The sequence below is a fragment of the Zootermopsis nevadensis genome, unplaced genomic scaffold (assembly GCF_977971745.1).
Source record: "Zootermopsis nevadensis isolate Lab colony 2312 unplaced genomic scaffold, Znev_1.0 Znev_ptg000021l, whole genome shotgun sequence".
NCBI lineage: Eukaryota > Metazoa > Arthropoda > Insecta > Blattodea > Termopsidae > Zootermopsis > Zootermopsis nevadensis.
The window spans coordinates 678,630-694,555 of NW_028259153.1; the positions used below are offsets into that span (position 1 = coordinate 678,630).

At 41.2% G+C, this 15,926-nt stretch overlaps 1 protein-coding gene and 1 long non-coding RNA gene across 2 annotated transcripts; one reads left to right on the forward strand and one right to left on the reverse strand.

Moving 5' to 3' along the window:
* Window positions 1-1,768: 1,768 nt before the first annotated feature.
* Window positions 1,769-3,380, reverse strand: LOC110838612 (uncharacterized). Its single transcript, XR_002546174.2, has 2 exons — window positions 3,260-3,380; window positions 1,769-2,733 (listed from the first exon to the last, which is right to left on the reverse strand). It is a non-coding gene; the product is annotated as an uncharacterized LOC110838612 (long non-coding RNA).
* Window positions 3,381-3,674: 294 nt separating this feature from the next.
* Window positions 3,675-14,618, forward strand: LOC110838609 (organic cation/carnitine transporter 2). Its single transcript, XM_022081933.2, has 9 exons — window positions 3,675-3,992; window positions 5,815-5,939; window positions 6,709-6,871; window positions 9,461-9,618; window positions 9,693-9,861; window positions 10,464-10,685; window positions 11,229-11,443; window positions 12,359-12,546; window positions 13,578-14,618. Exons 1-9 carry the CDS (start codon window positions 3,718-3,720, stop codon window positions 13,800-13,802), a joined length of 1,740 nt encoding a protein of 579 aa, XP_021937625.1. The 5' UTR covers window positions 3,675-3,717; the 3' UTR covers window positions 13,803-14,618.
* Window positions 14,619-15,926: the final 1,308 nt, after the last annotated feature.

Sequence of the window (15,926 nt, forward strand, 5' to 3'; positions counted from 1 at the left end):
ATAAATAATGGACTCATTAGTCAAATTTGCAATATAAAGGAGAGTTGCGGTAAAGAAATTCAGTTTCATTTGTCGGATATCAAGTAATTGCGCTTAAACTATACATTTGGTGAATGGGACTTTGAGTTACGGGATTATAACAAGTTTTTTACTCCGTAGGATTTAAAGTTTTCACGGCGGTGAGTCTGAAGTCTTCTGGGTTGTAGCGACGTGCAGTCTGGTAGATGCCCTGATGATGGAGGCAGCAAGGACCTCTGAAACGTCGGTGTTTCTCTGCTTCGTAAATTAATTCTGCCGTTCTGTAAACCTGAATATTTTCACTGGTATTTTCGATGATGAAAATAGTAATGAATACTTTCGATAAATTTATTGTGAAATAACGCAAACTTAATACCACCAAAATTTAAAGTTGTGACAGTGCCTTAGTTTAAACTTTCAGGATCTTGTGTTTTTTTCTTCTAACGTTATATCAAAAATAATTGCTGCCTCGATGTCAGATCTGCCGGCATCCACTCTCTCAAAGATTGCAGTTTGTCTACAGAATGAATATAAGGACTTGCCTCGAGTATTGGAAAGTCAGTCGATGTGAAAATGGTTTAATTAATTTTCCAAAAGAATCACGTCTGAAATATTGTGAATTGGGGGCAGACGAGTTAACAAGAGAGTGAAGCCACTGTCAGATTTCACGGACACTGTCGAGAGCTCGAGGACTCGGAGTTAATGTGGTCAGACAAAAGTCTTAAGGAAATAAAATGCGAACTCAAATTAAGGATTGGTTAAATTATTACGTACGTCACAGAATTTTTAGAGACGTTTACAAGATCGAGTAGACTAATCGGATAAAAATAGAATTACAGTTTATTCTCTTATGGTCCACGTGCATCTTCAATGACAGATGAATGAATGGTTTATTTTAGAGTAAAAATTATAAACTGGCTATTCTAGGCCTTCGAGCACTGCACATTAGCGTCTGATTATTCATTGTTATTAATTAATATCGCTTCTCAAATAGCACTGATCCCTCAGAACCTTTGAATGGCTTAAGTCTTCAGGTATTTTATGTATGTCTCGAAAAGTAATTTCTCTGGGATTAGGAAGTAAAAGAATTTTCCCATGAAAAGAATTTGAGCTTTTCTTATCTCCGTCAAACACTACGTTATCTAACAGATAACGAAACATCGATGTCACAATGTGCAACACAACCAGGCCTAAGCTTGTGCCCGATATCAGAAAAAGTCCTTGATGTACAGACGTGAAGTTGTATTAATTTATACATGAGTAGATTCAAAATGAGAGTTCTGGACTACAAAATTTTTAAATTTTTTAACCAAACACTTTTTTTCATTTTTGTTTATATATTTTTCCAAGAATTATTTTTAATTATAACGAATGGAAGATTCTGCCTTAATCAAAAACAATTATTTTTTAACAAATACGTTTTACATAAAATGATAAATAAGAAAAATAAGTCTTTTTACAAAAAGAACTCAGTGTCAGAAAATATTATGGAGAAATTAATATTATACTATAATAAACAGTTACGCAACTGTGGTTTATGTTCCATTGGTGAGTCAGTAAAGGATGAATGTAATTTTTTTTCACAGCTGTTAAAGTAGAACAGTTTACAGTTCACGTATGAAAAAAACAGGTAATTGTTTTTGGTGGTTTTTAAATTGTTTTAAACTATTAAAAATAAACTTTAATTTAAAAATCCCATTACTTTCTCCTTAATCTTCAAAACGAATTTTATATAATATTGCGTTAGGAATCTTCTCACAATTTTTATTAAGTTCTTTCCACTGATTCAGATTTAGAATTAATGACTCATCGCCAGCTTTGATACTTTTTATGTCTCTCACATTTTAAAATTTCAACTTTAAAGTCATCATCATCAATTGCAATCTTTGTATCTCGTCTTCTGGATTGTTGCACCGTGTAGCCTGGTAGACGTTTACCGACATTTCAGAGGTCCCTGCTGCCTCCATCATCGCCCTGATTGTGTCCTGTTTCCTGACATTTATAATTGTCTGCGCGCTGTTGGACAGGGACAGATATTTGTCAATGATATGTTGGAAAGAGAGTTGAAGGGAGCTACCGTGGCCTATTTTATTGTACTCGTATAGACGACTTCCAGCCCCAGTATTTTTTATCGGAGATCTTCAGAATACAAAGCGATAGTTTTAAAGTGTTTACCACAAAATTAGGGTCAAATAGTTTTCGACTCTTCATCCTCATACAAAGGAGAAATGGCGGTGAAATGAAGAAGAACCTGATTTACTAAAACGTGACTCAGGATCGCAAACATTGAACTGGATTAATGCGTCCGGCTTTAATATTCTTTTGCATAACAAGCGTTATTTGTTGCAAAAATTGTGATTCGTATGTTTCAGTGCGTCATGCTCACAACCAGGTCCAGAGATATTCCAGGTACATCTTCGTCGAAAAATTAAAAAGACTTAAAAGTCAAACATTAGACCCCCATTCGATTCGATATCGCGATGAAGTTTCGTTCACGGCGTCAGAAACCGAACTTTGGATTTGTTGATGCACAGCCCAGAGTCTAATTGATCCAAAACGTGAAACCTCAAGCCTTCCCAGACGTAACGCTGACAAATATCGACATTGTACACAAAGATAATCATGAAATTGTCCTCTTGTTCAGATTGTGCAAATATTCGAAGCTGCCAGACGCTTGAACATCGCTATTCAGCGATTGATTTCAAGTTGCCAAACCTGGGGATAAGAGAACAGTTTCAGCAAATTTGTCGTCATTAAATACCCGGTCAGAATAGCGAAAAACACATGACTAGACAGATTTAATCTGCTACAAACACAGCGATGTGAAGTTTCACAATCCAATACTTGCAACACTTACTATCAAATTTAAAAATGGCATTCTAATTATTTTAAAAATAAATAATACCGTATTACTAAAGAGAAATCTCATTCACACTTCCAGAAAAGAAATTTCCACTGTTTTAAACACAGAGATCAACTAGTTACCCGCCTAACATGGCCTCTAAAATACAGACTGAAAGTCCACTTGGAGGACCCAGGCGTGGATGGTAGGATATTAAAATTATTGTTCAAAAGTAGGGTTGAAGGATGAAGACTGGCTCAGCTCAGAATCCAATTTCGGTGTCCTATAAAAAATGTTACGAAAAGTCGGGTTTTGTAAAATTATTACGTATGTCCTCAAGGAGGTTTGCGCAGTTTGGTTTCGTAGTCAAACGACTTGCACTTGTTCAGAAATATTTACCCGAAACTCCGAAAGTAACTCCCAAAGACGTCCATCTCTCCAGAGGTTTAAGCCAGCATCTCCTGAAGTCCTGGGTTGTAAGTGCCTTATGCTGATTCGTTATTCAGTCTCACAGAATCACAAGTATTTTACGGAACATGGAACTTAACTTAATCAGCATGAGATAGCGTACGTGTGTTGTTATCAGCTCGAAACAGTTTACAGTGGGGGGTCTATAAAAGAGATAGACGCTTTCCGAGAAGCTTGAAATCGTGTGCCAACCGAGGACATCGTACCAGAAGCTTATCTTCTCCTACCGTGAGGTTTTTTGAAATATTTACTGAGCATTTATCTGTGTCCGTCGTGGTAGTGGTGATGCGATGAGCTTCGAAGTGCCACCAAGACTCTTCTGTCGCTAAAGCAAGGGCCAGACATCCGGAGATATGAGCAGATAGCCGCGAACTCAGAGCGTCATCACGATGGTAGACAATTCTAGTCGGTTGTCCTTCCTCACTGGGTCGGGGGAAGTGGACAGAGACGCCCTGTTTGACCGACTTATGAATCATGTAGGTTTAAACGGTAAATATCAATCGAGGTTTAATTTCGTGTTTAATTTTGTATTTGTTATATTCCTGGCAATGCCGTATCTTAATTTGGTGTTGGCTTTGACAACACCCGAGCACTGGTGTCATGTTCCCGGAAGGAATGAAACTAATTTCACAGAAGAGGAATGGAAAAGTCTTACGATACCCAGGTGAGAATGTCCTACAGTTTATGTGTTTTTTTTACTCAGGTAACAGATGTCGAGATAATTTTCCTCGTGGAAACAAAATTCTGTTTCTGACAGTATTTTCTGAAAGACGAAGTATTTTTCATACGCTGTTTCAGTCAAAAGTGGGAATTATAATTGGTCGACTGACATTACTTCAATCGGAAATCACGAATCGAAGAGGTCACTAGTAGACAGGAAGGAAACAAATGAGACTTTGTATTGGATCACGATAGAATCCATTTGCGGAATCTTTCGAATATGGTACTAAAGACTCTGTTACATACAAGGCGATGAAATTTCTTAACCAGATCGCGACCACCAGTTTCACATGAACGACTCCATTCACACGAACCCGGCACTCAGCTGTTTCCCAAACTTATCTTCTGATCTTTTACGTCATCCTGAATCTAACGTTAGATAACTGCCACCCACTTAATTTGAAACATATCGTTTTCCCTCTTAGGTGTATGCTATTTTTTCCCTTATATGAACACATTCAGTGTAATTAGTAAGTAATTTATACAAATATCCTTATCGAAGTTCATAATTCCGTGCTCTTTTTAGATGCAATAGACAGGCCCACGAAGAAAGATTACTTTTCCTGAACAAATGATCTGTTTATGCAATAAATGTCATTGCAGCGATTTAACATAATACGCTAATCGGGTGTAGAAACAGGGAATTTAAACAAACGTTTGCTCTGGACCGTCCTCGAACTCCTATACGCGGGACTCGGCCCCAGGACCATTCGGTGAGCCATTAGTTAACACCTTGTCAGCCATCATTCCACAAGTGACTCTACAATCATCTAAGAGCACTCCAGCTCAACGATAGGCCCAGAACGAGCTTCATAAAACCCAATCCCTGAGAACCTGATAACTTGCTAGCTAGTCGAGATATCCCTCGAAGCTTCTACTGACGCAGATGCTTCGAGATATCGTCACAGAACTCTTATCGTAAGCCGGTTGAATTCAGTCGAGAACTTAACATCCATTTTCCACAAAAGCCATCTTGATAACATCCTCCAGTCTATGCCTAGGTCTCTCAAATGGTGTCTTCCTTCTGTGTATTCAGATCGGCGTTTTGAATGAATTACTAATTCATTCCATGCGTGCTACAATCCCCACCCATCTTATTCTCCAGTCGTTCATCAAATTGTATTTGATGAGGGCGGTAAATGAACCCCCAGATTACATCTGTTCAAATGACGACGGAAGAGACATAAGACAGTGTCTTTATGCTGAGTAGCCTTCCATCTTCTTCCTGGACTGCCCAGTGGTCATTTTCCAGAAGAATTCCCTACCAAAATCCTGTGTGCACCCCTTAGCCTCTCCCCCATGCGTGCTATATGTCCAGCCCATCGGAGCTTTGTTACATTTAACTATCCTCAATGTGTTATGTTTACGATTCGTTATGTTAATATTCCAAATTCCCTATTTATGTCATCTCTCTCAGGTCCAAATATCCTCCTGAGCGCCTTTATTTTCAAACAAATGTAATCTACGTTCTTCCTTGAAAGTAAGAGACCGTGTTTCATAACCATACAAGACAACGGGCAAAATTAAAGTTTAAATGCATTTTTTGACTTCCGGGCTGTTTTAAAGGTCGCCGAATGTGGGTCAAAATGCTTCGCTTGTTCGAAAATATGTCGAAACAGATATTCTGTAACATGTTTGAGGCATTTATCTCGAAATCTCTGAATCCATTTAACGTTTCTGTTTTGAATTCACGTGTAAAAGTCTTTGAAGACAATTTAATGTTGATTTTGTGTTTTGCCTGACTTAATGTCATGTAAACTTTCAAGGGTAACAGATGAGAGTGGCAAAGAGTCGTACAGCAAATGCCAAATGTACAACGTAAGCACGCAACTGAACACAACAGCAAGTTTGCAGTCAATGAACAATAATAGCACAAGGCTTCAGATCGTAGGTGAGTACGAGTTAACACAATTTTAACACAGACATTAGGAAATAGTATTTACGGGGTAACGCGGGCGCAAAATATCTCCGAGCATCGTTCACCGTCACAGATACCCATCTGTAAATGTCGGGGTAGTAATTAGAAAAGGAAACTGTTTTCAGTCTCACCGCGCATGCTCAGACAGACTCATTGCTGTCAATCTTCCCTTCACCTCGTACTGCGACGTATCTGACGCTCGGAGTTACTTTGCGGCAAATCCAAGAAAGTCCCTCAGTACAATTAAACTTATACTTGTTTTTGTTGAGTATCCCACAACGTTTGTACAATGAAGCCGACAGAATTTCGATTAATAATTCGGTCTGACGATAAATTCACACCAAAAACATTATAACCACGAGGCCTGGATAACTTAAATACAGCACAGACTTATTGAAATACTGATAGTAGCTCAGTTAGTCAAGATATTTACTACGTTTTATGGAATCTGAATGTTCACACGAAGGGATCATTAGACCCTATCCTGAGCCAGATTAATCCACTCCGCAAACGCACAGCCTCTAATCTTCAGATTTTCCAATCAAAATTCTTTTTTTAAAATTGTGTGTACTTGTGTATTCCAAGGTCTACGATTTGATCGTCGTTCACAAATCACACTATCGTTAAATAAATCTGTATTCAGCGTTTCGAGAGCCCTCTTCGTAGTCTTCCTCAGGCACTGAACCTGTTAATCAGACATTGAGCCCAGAGCCTTAGAATGATCTTTGTGTTTTGTCGCCAGGTTGTCAGAACGGTTGGGTCTACGATCACACGTGGTACACCAGGACGGTGGTCACTCAAGAGAACTGGGTATGCGACAAGGAACTCTACGTCACGAACACTTTCGTGTTCAGCAGAGCGGGTGACGTCATAGGAACGTTCGTGTTCGGACAGCTGGGCGACGCGTGCGTTCCTTTTGAGTCACTATTTTCATTATTTTATGTTGACGTCGTAGTGTAGGGCGGGTCGTCTGTCCCTGAGGGTCACAGCAGCTCCTGGGATTCTGTAGTGCTGCACCCCGGAGTACATTCTTCAGATAAAGTCTTAACTCTTTTATTTATATTATTTAGTGTTCTGTGTGACGACAGGTCCATATGAACAGGATCCTTCCATCCTTTTCTCGGACTGGGACCTGTTCATATACGTTCTTGGCAGATGATCCAGAAGTGGTTTGCCATTGCCTTCTTCTGTGTGTGAATGGAGTAATTGTCGGGATGCCACGGAGGAAAACTCCGTGTTGCCTAGACCACGGCCTTGCCCAACACAAGTTATAAATTCGAACCCGAGACCCCAGGATTACAAGGCCAGCGTTCTAACCGCTAGACCACCTCATCTTATTATTATTTAGTGTTCTATCTGACGACAGGTCCATATGAACAGGATCCTTCCATCCTTTTCTCCTCTCGGACTGGGACCTGTTCATATACGTTCTTGGCAGATGATCCAGAAGTGGTTTGCCATTGCCTTCTTCTGCGTGTGAATGGAGTAATTATTGGGATGCCACGGAGGAAAACTCCGTTTTGCCTAGACCATATTGGTACATAATGTTAGGCTCCTCACTAAGATGTTATGGTATGGGATCTTTTCTTGGGATAATTTCTGTTGCAATTTCATAATCAGCGTGTAACTTTCAAGGAGTTAGGGCATGTGTTGACTAATCAGTTTCTCTTAATTCCCACGAAATATGCTCGTTTTAACATAGCAAAGGCCTGTATGTTTTCTTTGATTTTTTTATAGTAGCAATTTGATTCATTAATAAACATTAGCAGTGTTCGTAGTAGTATTATTAATAATGAACGATTATTTTAGTGATTTACGTAATCCAGTTCACACCCACGTACAAACATTTTTACCTTTCACGTGTCTCCATGAAATGGCGAAGTCAAATACATTTTATTTCTAAATATTTAATTAACGCAAAAATGAGAATTTGTTGATAGATTTGTATTCTGTTACACGCCATAATTTTAGAGAGAATTTTTTTTTATAAATATTCAGTAGTAATAAATAAATTATTTAAATAATTTAGATCACAAAGTAATGTCAGACTCATGTCGCGAAGTAACGTTTTTAATTAACACTAAGTAAGTGTGTTCTATGGGACTTAAAGAGACTTCTAGTAAAATGAGCTTTAATGTGGAAGGTCCCAGCGAAGTTCCAGCGCACATGTGACTATTTTATCTAAGGTTACACGTAGACACTTGCTACAGAGACGGATTTTGAACTTTGTCTTGGTGTTTTTCTCTCACAGTTCCTTAGGTAAGGACAAATACATGTTCATGTTTATTCAACTACTGGTTTATACTTGAGTGGACCGGATTGAAAAATGACAAACGTCTCTCCTTTATCTCGTAATACAGCGTCTCACTATTTGCTGATTGCTCTTATCATAGAGTAAAGTAGCTTAAGTGTACAATTTTAAATTGTTAGACTTTTTATTTTACGTAGAATATCTCTCAGAATATTATGATTAATGTAGAATGAGATCAATGTACTCACTCAAGGCTTGACATGATTTTTACCAGATATCGCTTAGAGGTTTATGAGAGACGAATAATTTATGAAATTGCAATCAGACTTAACTAAAAATCCGTACTAAACTATTAAATTGTTATGAATTGTAAATGAACAATTTAAATTTTGAGCTTTGGGGGGGGGGGGAAGATTGGAAAAAGATAAAATCAGAGTTAGCGTGTATCAAAAGAATGAATATCTACAGGGAATGTAAAATTAATAAGGGACGATGCAACTACTTAATGAGACAGAATATTTTGGTAAATTCAGTAGAGACGATGCCTTTTGTAATTAATTTATTGTGAAGTGAAGCGGAATTTGATTAAGGAGGGATACAGAAATTGCTGTACACACAAGCCAAGAAATGGGATAACATATCAGAAAGAAGGCACTTCAAAATCGAGACGATACAGTAAATTTGAAAAATAAGAAAATTTATCTCGTGTTTGGCGGAGTAAGACCTTAAACATAAATTATTAAAAATTTGGATGTTAGAGACTGGAAATAAAATTTTTCAGTCAAAATGGCTCAATAGTGTAAGGCTAACCAACCAGATGGCTTACGGAACCCGAAGGTTCATCACCGAATTAACCAAAGCCCTCCACCGTCCCTGTCTTGGGCCAACAAAATCCAGTCTCCTTCGACTCCTATCTCCCATAGATCCCGCCTGAGATTATCCTCCCATCTACGTCTAGGTCTCCCCAGAGGTCTCTTCCCCTCAGGCTTCCCAAATAGTGGACCCAACCAACCAGATGGCTTACGGAACCCGAAGGTTCATCACCGAACTAACCAAAGCCCTCCACCGGACCCTGTCCTGGGCCAACAAAATCCAGTCTCCTTCAACTCCTATCTCCCATAGATCCCACTTGTTGGGTGAACACAGCTTCAATTATAAATGAAACAACTGAAAGCGTTGTTATTATCACAATAATTTTATAGTTGGCTTCAGAGTTTAATGAAAAGTCTGTCCCGTGTTTCAGGATCGGCCGCCGGCCTGTGTTCTTCGTGACTCTGTTCCTGCTGGCAGTGGGTCGATGCCTGACCGTGTTCACTGCCAGCAACTACCCCCTTTTCCTCACCGTCACTGTGTTCGGCAGCGTGTCTCAGTCGGCCGCCTTCCAGAGTCCCCTTGTACTAGGTAGGACACGAAGATACTCGAAACTGAATCACACTCTGCCCAGTGTGACTAGTAATTTATCTTTCACGTCACAGGCACGGAGATGTCTTCTGCGGACAAGAGGGCCCACATTGCTATGCTGCAGTGCCTGGGTTGGACGCTCGGCGTATGTCTCATGCCTTTGGTCGCCTGGGCAACTAGAGACTGGGTCGCATTTCTCATCATTACGTCAGCGCCTTGCGGAGTTTTCCTCTTTGCTTACAAGTCAGTAATGAGACAGAATAAGTGATCTGTTACTTACTTTACGTAGCTAGGGGAGAGAAGTGAAATTCTTTGCGAGACAGTTTGAAATCTTACTGCCCCGACGGTCTGCCCGAAGTTGAAGATGTCCATGACCACAGAACATCCTTCCCTCTGCACTGTTCCATTTTCATGATAGAAATTTTGAATTCTGAGCTACGATTCGCCCACATTAAATGTTTACGGCGAACAGGTTGGGTGTCACTCGAGGAATTCTGTTGGGTAACTTCCGTCGAACTGCCTAAATGTCGCAAATACGTGTCTTGGCTCAAATTTCTCAACCATCCCATAAGCCAGATCTGTCAACAAACTTTAGATATTTCGTTCCGAAAGCTAAAATTTAATCTCTTACACGATCCTGTCAATAAAAACCCCTGACCACGGAAAGAAGTAGCCACTTAAGATGGCCGCCTTCTGGGTTATTGCGCCGTGCAGTGTGCTAGAAGTTTACCGACGTTTCAGAGGTCATTGCTGCCTCTACCATCAGCAGCTCAACAACCCAGAAGGCGGCCATCTTCGCAAACGCTACAGAGATTAGGTAACCGCTGTTCACTCCGTGCTCTTAGGTGGTTCCCCGAGTCCGCGAGGTGGCTAGCCGCGAGAGGAGAAACGACGAGATGTGCCAGGGAGTTGAGAAACATCGCGAAGACCAATGGATCCTCCCTCCCTAACGATACGATGTTGACGCTGAGGAAAATCGCGGCAAAGAAAGAACGGATTTACGGCCTGGCGAGTCTTTTTTCCAACTGGAGGCTCGCGAAGAACACGACACTCATCGTCTATCTGTGGTGAGTTCATCTGCCTTGGATTTTCAATTGATCTTACGCATGGATGCCTCCGCTGTTGGCAGGTGAGAAATGCGTACGAAATTTTGGTTACTGACTCTAAAGTCGAGGGCCCATTCAGACAAACGATGGCAAGAAATCTTGAGAAAATAGATCGAGATCGACGGATAGCGCTGGGTGTTTCGTGGTCACGGTAATCAGCCTTCGGGTTCCACAGAAATAAACGAATTCATCAACTGAACTGTCATGTGTGACGTTTCAAACGTGTAAAATGAAAGATATTGCAATTAAATAAATCTCCTTTTTATTTATATCGAAATTTTTGCATTGTCTTAAGTTTTTATTGTGTGTGTCATGAGAGGTCGGACACTCAGAGGAACAAGGGGCTAAGGCCTTGGGCGGACGCGTCTGTGTTGATGTGTGGAATTATTGACGTCTGGCCAAAAATTTACGATGTGACGCGTCCGTCAGAGGCTACTCGCACAAAGAGCAGCAAAATTACTTCAAATTGCGTTGTCATGTACAGTAAGAGGAACTTGTCCGCAGGGTGGTGAACTCCATGACGTACTATACCCTGATGCTGAACGTCAGCAGTATGGACGGCAACCCGTTTATGAACTTCTTCTGGCAATCTCTGGTGGAGCTTCCGGGTTACGTCGTGGGGAAGTATTTTTCCGATCGCTACGGACGGCGATGGACCCAGGGCGCCCTCTTCCTCTTCCTCGTTCTGTCCGTCGTCGTCGTGATCTGCATTGTCGGACGTAAGTACCTCCACTGTTGAGTTCCCGGAATACTCTCGTAAAATATGATCCGAATGGATGCTGTGACCTTCGAAGGAGTCTCCTTGCGCACTAGAACACTTTGTGAGTTGGCGTTTTTCTGCTCAAAACGTTTTTGGAACTCATCTTCTGGAATCGTCTTCAGGATGGTTGTTGCATGTCCCTGAATGCCCTTCAATGCTGTGTTCATTTCTAGGGGCCAAATGTTTCGAATTTGGTGGGTGATCCATTTTCAATATAGATTTTTTTGGCCAAAAACTTCCGGACAGCGAGTTCGTCGTGAGCAGGGGATTTGTCATAATGCTAGATGCAAGCCTTCTCCGAAGGACAGCCCGACGTATCCTTGCCTGTATTTCCAAGTAACAATATTCGACTCTCAGAACGAACCAATATCCGCAATTTTACGTATTTTCATGTGTCCGGTGAGTTTTCGGAAGTACAGTTCCTTCCTCGACTTTTACATTTCCTGGCCATCTTCAAACCATTTATAAGCATCAGCATCAGCATCACAAACCCAAATACCATCGCGACTTGGCCGATTGATCTGTGCAATAGTTGAAATTGAATTACCAGATGCTACTCGGATGAACTTTGTGCTTCAAAGGATTAACATCTGGACGTAAAAATCTATGCCCTTTTTTTATAGTGAATCACTGAACAAATTCATTAATATTAAGCACTTCAGACGACATTGGCCTGTTTTTGCATCGAATTTCCCGATTAAACTCCAATGCCTCAAGTTAATTTACGACAAATCTCTTCAGTCATCCCATTTGAGGTCTCATTATTATTACCTTTAATTCCATAACAATTTTAAGTGACACAGGAGAACTGTTCTGTCCTTTCATTTACAAGCCATCTTATGTTTCATTAGGCGCTGTGATATAATCCTTGCAGGACCCGACCTGGTTTGGCTGACGACCGCCATGGTGGCGTTCGTCAAATTCTGCTTCACGATCACGTACTACGTGGTGCATCTGGTTGCCGTGGAAACGTATCCTACGTGCGTTCGGCAGACGGGAACGTCGCTGGGGGCAGTGATGGGGAGTAGCATGGGGATCCTCGGACCCTACATCGTCTTCCTTGTGAGTAGAACACAAGAGGAATCTTTGAGCGAGTCCCTAGCAACCAGCTCAAAATTCGCAATAGCCCCCAACTAGTCACGAGATTACTTTTGTTTTTTTTCCAGATAAATGTTTCTACTCCTGTGGTCTCAATATCCGCCCCAGAACCGCGTTGTATTTGGATTATATTTTCACCTCTGTCAGTAGTTACGCGAAAAAGAGTTAGTCTGATGTCGCGTGGTGGTATCAGAGCGAATCCTCGCTTATGAAGACAATTCAGCGGATACGTAACCCAGTCAGAGCCAGAGACAGTCGGCATTTTACATTGCTCTGAAAATCTTCCCAAATCCTTTAAACATCCTCGTCCAAAAATTCGTAATTTAACAACTTTCAGGCCTGACGGACGCAGCGACATCTTGAGCGTGAAGATGGCGGTGGTACACGGAGATTTACTCACTGGCGCCGAATCTGGAGTTTCTCGGGACGAGCAGCCCTAAGTGGAACCTCGATTTGACAATGATAACACCCCCTTTCATCCCCCATTTAACTCCCTAACCTTGTTTCAGCTGCGTCAGGTCGAGGTCTGTTCGCGTACGGTCCGAATTTCCCGCTGATTTCAGACGTAACGAGAGATTTCAGGCAACAGCTGCTGCATATATAATGAAGTTATTATATATATAAGGCAATAACTCTGTGTCCTTCGTTCAGGATGTCATTTATTTCAGATGCAGTGTTTATCAGTTAGCTGACGACACGCTAATCTCAGCCTACTTTGATTAAGCAATTTAAAGGTCAATTGTTTGGCTTTTAAACTTCTCCACGCTATGAACGATGTTTCTCGTTTAAAAACAATATCCCTTCGCGTTTCATATTCCTAAAACGATCTATGAATTTGGCACAAAATATCCCCCAACATTAATGGATATACAGACTACAAATTAAATAATGTTTTAATGTTGCTGTTATAATACAGAGCAAAGCAACATTTTCAGAGGGTGAGACCCCTTTTTCCAGAGGACGTGATCGGATTAATGCTTCTGTGTTATTTCCAGGGCAGCACGTACGATGTCCGATACCCGTACATAATAATTGGCATTGTATCCGCCACTGGGATGGCGGCAGCACTGTTCCTGCCGGAAACACTCCATCAAAGATTACCAGAGACTCTGGCCGATGCCCACAATTTTGGGCACGATCAGAAATTCTGGAGCCTGCCCCAGAAACCAGTTTGCACGGAAACTGAAATGTCTGAAGTTCCTCTGAAGTCTTTGGCCTAATAAGAGCATAGACGAAGATGAAGATACATGAAGTTGAGACAGTTTTCTAGGAATTCACCTGAAATTATTTTCAGTTCCAATTTACGGAGCGCAGACTTAAGCCAAGCCGAGTCGTGCTGACCCACAACGCACGGCTGACCTGTCTAGAGACCTCGCTCTGTCTATATCAGGGACTAAGTGAGATTTGGAGGTCCAAAACGTCACTCATAACTAATTATCAACCCATTTTTTTATATCCTGACGCCAAGTTCCATCATCATTCTTAAAATGTCGGTGCACTGGTATAGAAATTTTTATTTCTAATTGAATCAAATCGTGTTCCCCAATTTGTCAAATCCTGCCAAACTTTCTGAAGACGTAGATCAGATTCGCCTCCATAAATTCTGTGTTATTTTTTTTCAGAGCGTAGGACAACGAATGAAGTCGAAAACGGTGTCAGATCTGCCAAATGCACTATAAGCAGCAGCCAATATTATTTTACCAGCTGCTGTTTTGAGCTCGTTCTGTCAAAAATGCTGTATATCTCCGTATTCTAAAGTTCTGTCTATTAAAGTGTCCGCTTAGGTAAAACCATGCTTCGTCACTGAAGAAAACTTTATCTAAACCTTCAAGAGTACCTTTTGGTGTGACGAAGTTTCAATATGACGACGTGTGGCCCTCGTGGGCTCCTCTGAAGTCACGGCGATGTCGTCTGTTGGTTAATCCAAGAAAATTACGACCGCAAATGAACATTGCAATACTTTTATATCACCCTGTATAAGGCCGAACCATGTGCTTGAATCTACGGTCAAATATAAAGTTAAGTGTTTGCTCTCACCCACTCAATGCTTTGCGTCTTTCAAAATGTCCGCCGTCTCCTTTCCTTACCTCAGTTCTATCACGCACGCGTAAAGAACTGACAAATCACGACTTCGCCAAAAAATCCACGAAGATCGTAACAAAATCCAAAAACATTTCCCCCGGTACTATTTTTGTGTTGTTATATATTTTATGCTCAGTGACGGAGCGGACAACTTAGTTCAGATTAACCTTAACAGCGACCCCAGTTTTCCTAATCCTCACATCCCGAAAATTCTTGCCATCCTTTCTTGGTGACGAATGCTGTATATATAATGTTTTGCCATAGAATAAAAATCCCCACCCTTTTTTGCTGGCTTACCACTAATTACGAGCCACGGTGGTCTATCGGTTAGAACGCTGGCCTTGTAATCCTGGGGTCTCGGGTTCGAATTTACAACTTGTGTTGGGCAAGGCCGTGGTCTAGGCAACACGGAGTTTTCCTCCGTGGCATCCCAACAATTACTCCATTCACACACAGAAGAAGGCAATGGCAAACCACTTCTGGATCATCTGCCAAGAACGTATATGAACAGGTCCCAGTCCGAGAAAAGGATGGAAGGATCCTGTTCATATGGACCTGTCGTCAGACAGAACACTGAATGAATAATAAAAATAACCACTAATTCTAATTTAACACGTCAATTTTACCACTAACCAAATTTCGTTCAGAGAAAACTTATTTATGTTAATATTATCTTTCCATTTTGTTACTTAATTCGCGTACAACTCAACATTTTCTAGGGTACCATAGGTTTAGAAACGTTGCCTTAGATGGATTGTCATCACTTCGACTTTTGAGCTCCAACCCAACTAAAAATCTAACTAAGCCCAGAGTCCTTGCGCAGGCGCAAGACATCGTCACGTGACACCATTTCTGCGTACGAAATGCATTGCTGGAAATGGTAAACAGAGGGCTGACAACTGAAAAGGGGTGGTTGCTTATTCCAACTGGGGCTTCGTCGTGCTGTGTCAGGGTGAAGACAACTGCAGTGTCTCCGGTCAACAAAAGGACCTTTTGTTTCCACGGAAACTTGAGATGGCGGCTGAGGGACGCGACGGTACGAACAAGTTATCAATTTTTACGAGCGGACCGGAGCCCCTTAGAAACCTAGGTACCTGGATGCGTCTATAAGCGATCTAACAGATTTGGATGTCACTGGTAAAATTCTGATTGGGTTCGATTTGAGGTTATGACAGCGGTGAGTCTGAAGATTTCTGTCTTCTGGGTTGTTGCGCCGTATAGTAGTCTATCAGAAGTTTACCGACGTTTCAGAGGTCCTCACT